The sequence below is a fragment of the Chrysochloris asiatica genome, unplaced genomic scaffold (genome assembly GCF_000296735.1).
Source record: "Chrysochloris asiatica unplaced genomic scaffold, ChrAsi1.0 scaffold00026, whole genome shotgun sequence".
Lineage (NCBI taxonomy): Eukaryota > Metazoa > Chordata > Mammalia > Afrosoricida > Chrysochloridae > Chrysochloris > Chrysochloris asiatica.
Window position 1 is genome coordinate 3,023,210 of NW_006408544.1, and position 2,739 is coordinate 3,025,948.

At 43.0% G+C, this 2,739-nt stretch overlaps 1 protein-coding gene across 1 annotated transcript in view; it reads left to right on the forward strand.

Moving 5' to 3' along the window:
• Positions 1 to 2,739, forward strand: part of WDR65 (WD repeat domain 65) — a 130,599-nt gene that overhangs the window by 77,940 nt on the left and 49,920 nt on the right. The window contains 1 exon segment of the mRNA XM_006839653.1: positions 549 to 710. Within this exon segment, the coding sequence (XP_006839716.1) occupies positions 549 to 710 (162 nt within the window).

A 2,739-nucleotide genomic window follows, 5' to 3' on the forward strand; every position in this document is an offset into this window, starting at 1 on the left:
GCTATCGAATTGGTTCCAACTCATAGCGACCCTGTATAGGGTTTACAAGAAGCGACTGGTGAGCTTGAACCAGCAACCTTGTGATTCAAACCTACCTTGCAGTCCAGCGCATTAACCCCCAGTGCCACACCAGGACTCCACATGTATATGTGTGTTGTTGTTGTTGTTGCTGTAAAGTATCATCAAGTTAGTGCCAAGTCATAGCCACCCTGTGTAGGGTTTCTGAGGAGCATAGAAAGTTATATTATACAAGGGGGCTTCAAAAAGGTTGTGGAAAAATGGAATTGAAAAATGATGAAATTTTTCCATGAACTTTTTGAAGCCTCGTTGTTCACCCTGAAGAGACCAAGTCCACTGAGAACATAGACATCGTCTTATTTTTGTTACTCATTGATGGAAGCCCACAAGGGTCCCTGTCTCGTCCTTATGCAAGCTCCAGTCTTCCTCCCCATTAGACTTTTTAGGAGCAAGGCTGTCCACAATAGCCAGCTCCTCCTGGTCATCTATAGCCTCAGAAAGCTTCCTGTCCGTGGTCTCTTTCTCCTCAGATGTTGATTACCTTTGATGACCAATACTTGCTTACTGCAGCTGAGGATGGCTGTCTATTCACCTGGAAGGTCTTTGATAAAGACGGGCGGGGAATCAAGCGAGAGAGAGAAGTGGGCTTTGCTGAAGAGGTGCTTGTTACCAAAACAGACATGGAAGAGAAGGTAAGAATTGGATCTCCTGGAGAAGGGCCTTACCAGATTGTATCCTCTTCTCAGACCAGTGTCCACGACCCAATGCTGACTCCCACTGCTTCCTGCACCCTCTCCGACCACACTCCCATGCTGTCTTCCTCTTGACCTCTGGATTTTGTGTTCACCCACCTTGCCTCTCATCCTGTCCCAAGATCTACTGTCCTGTACGTTTATCATGTGATCTAGCTTTTCTCTTCTACTCTTTGAGGGCAAGAGCCATGACTGTTCTCTGGTAAGATAATTCTCTGGTATGACCAGCAGTTTCTAGCACATGCTAGGCACATGGAAGACAATTGATAGTTATGAAATTAAACTGACAAAATGAATATCTCAGTTGTATCTGTGAGATTTAATAACTCAGTATATGTGAAACCTTCTTTTAGAAAACATTTCTGAAAGCCCTTACCTACTCTTAATAATATAATAATAATAAATAACATGGTTTTCAGCTTGCCATGAACCAGATATTATACTAATTAATTTATGAGTATTTAAATTTCACAACATCCTATTAAGAAGATACTATTATTTTCCTCAGGTTTTAAGAAATAGGTTCAGAGAAGTTGAATGATTTGTTCCAAGTCACTGAACTTGTAACTCAATAAGCTAGTGTTCTGACATATAGCAGGCAAACAAATATCTCCTGCTCTTCATCCTTCTCTCTGATTTCTTTTCTCCTCTTCCCAGAGGATAGGAGAAGAGACCCCAGGCTGAGCTAAAGAGGATAGGAGAAGAGACCCCAGGCTGAGCTAAAGGCCTGAAGTGCTAGCACTGATGCCCGCCAAACCTGGGAACATTGCTACCACATGGAAATGATGACTAGTTTATATGATATAAATCTCTCCTTTATGGGTGTCCATGAAACCATGTTCTCATTATTCCTTCTTCTTGTTGTTGTTGTTAAGTGTTATCGAGTTGGTTCTGACCCACAGCAGCCTGTATGGGGTTTCCAAGGAGCAGCTGGTGAGCTTGAACCACTGACCTTGCAGTTCAAATGACTTTGCAGTCTGGCCCATTAACCCACAGTGCCACAGCAGGACCTCTCTAATTGGCACTCCTTGGCTTCCTCCCTGACTCCTTCTTGCTTTACATGTTCCTAAAATAAGGAGCTCTGGTAGCATAGTGGTTACAAATCAGGCTGCTAACCTCAAGGTCGACAGTTCAAAACTACAAGCTCTTCCATGGGAGAAAGATGAGGCTTCTGCTCCCATAAAGATTTACAGCCTCAGAAATCCTATGCAGGGTCACTATGAGTCGGAACCTACTCCATGGTACTTAATAACAACGGTTCCTAAAATGTCATGTTGCCCAGAAATCCCTACTCTCTTTTTCTTTGTAATCTGTAACATTTTCTGTAACGATATCTCAGCCCAGTCATTCATTCACTCATTTATTCACTTAACCACGTAGGGTTTACAGAGGAGTCTGCTATGGTCTGGAGAAAAGACATAGAGGGTCCTTTAGCGTATAGCCTGAGAGTAAGGGTGGATAAAGTAGAGAAAGAATTAAGTATGTATTGTGTGTTATGAAAGAGCAACAGGAGCATGAAGGAAGGGACCCAGATCCAGACCAGGTGGTACCAGAAGAAGTGAGCCTTGGATAGAAACTTCCAGAACAAGTAGAAAAAAGCCTCTAAATCAAGAACCCTGTGTGTGCAGAGGGATGAGATAATGGCACTCTAGGGAAGACACTCCTAGTTGGACGTGGCTGGAAATAAAGGTAGAGAGAAAGGCAGAGATCATGAGAAGCCTGTTATACCATGTTTTAGCCTTTGAGCATTATTCCCAGAGCTCACTCAGAAATCTACATTAGGGAATTGTTTGATTAGATATATGTCTTGTAGAGATTACTCTTCAGCAATGTGGAGAATGGGCTGAAAATAGATGGGCAAGTGCCTCAAGCACAATATGTCAAAACTCGAGCTCTCCCTGTTTCTTAGGCTAGGTTCTATCTCTCTCTCTCTCTCTCTCTCTCTCTCTCTCTCTCTCTCTCTCTCTCT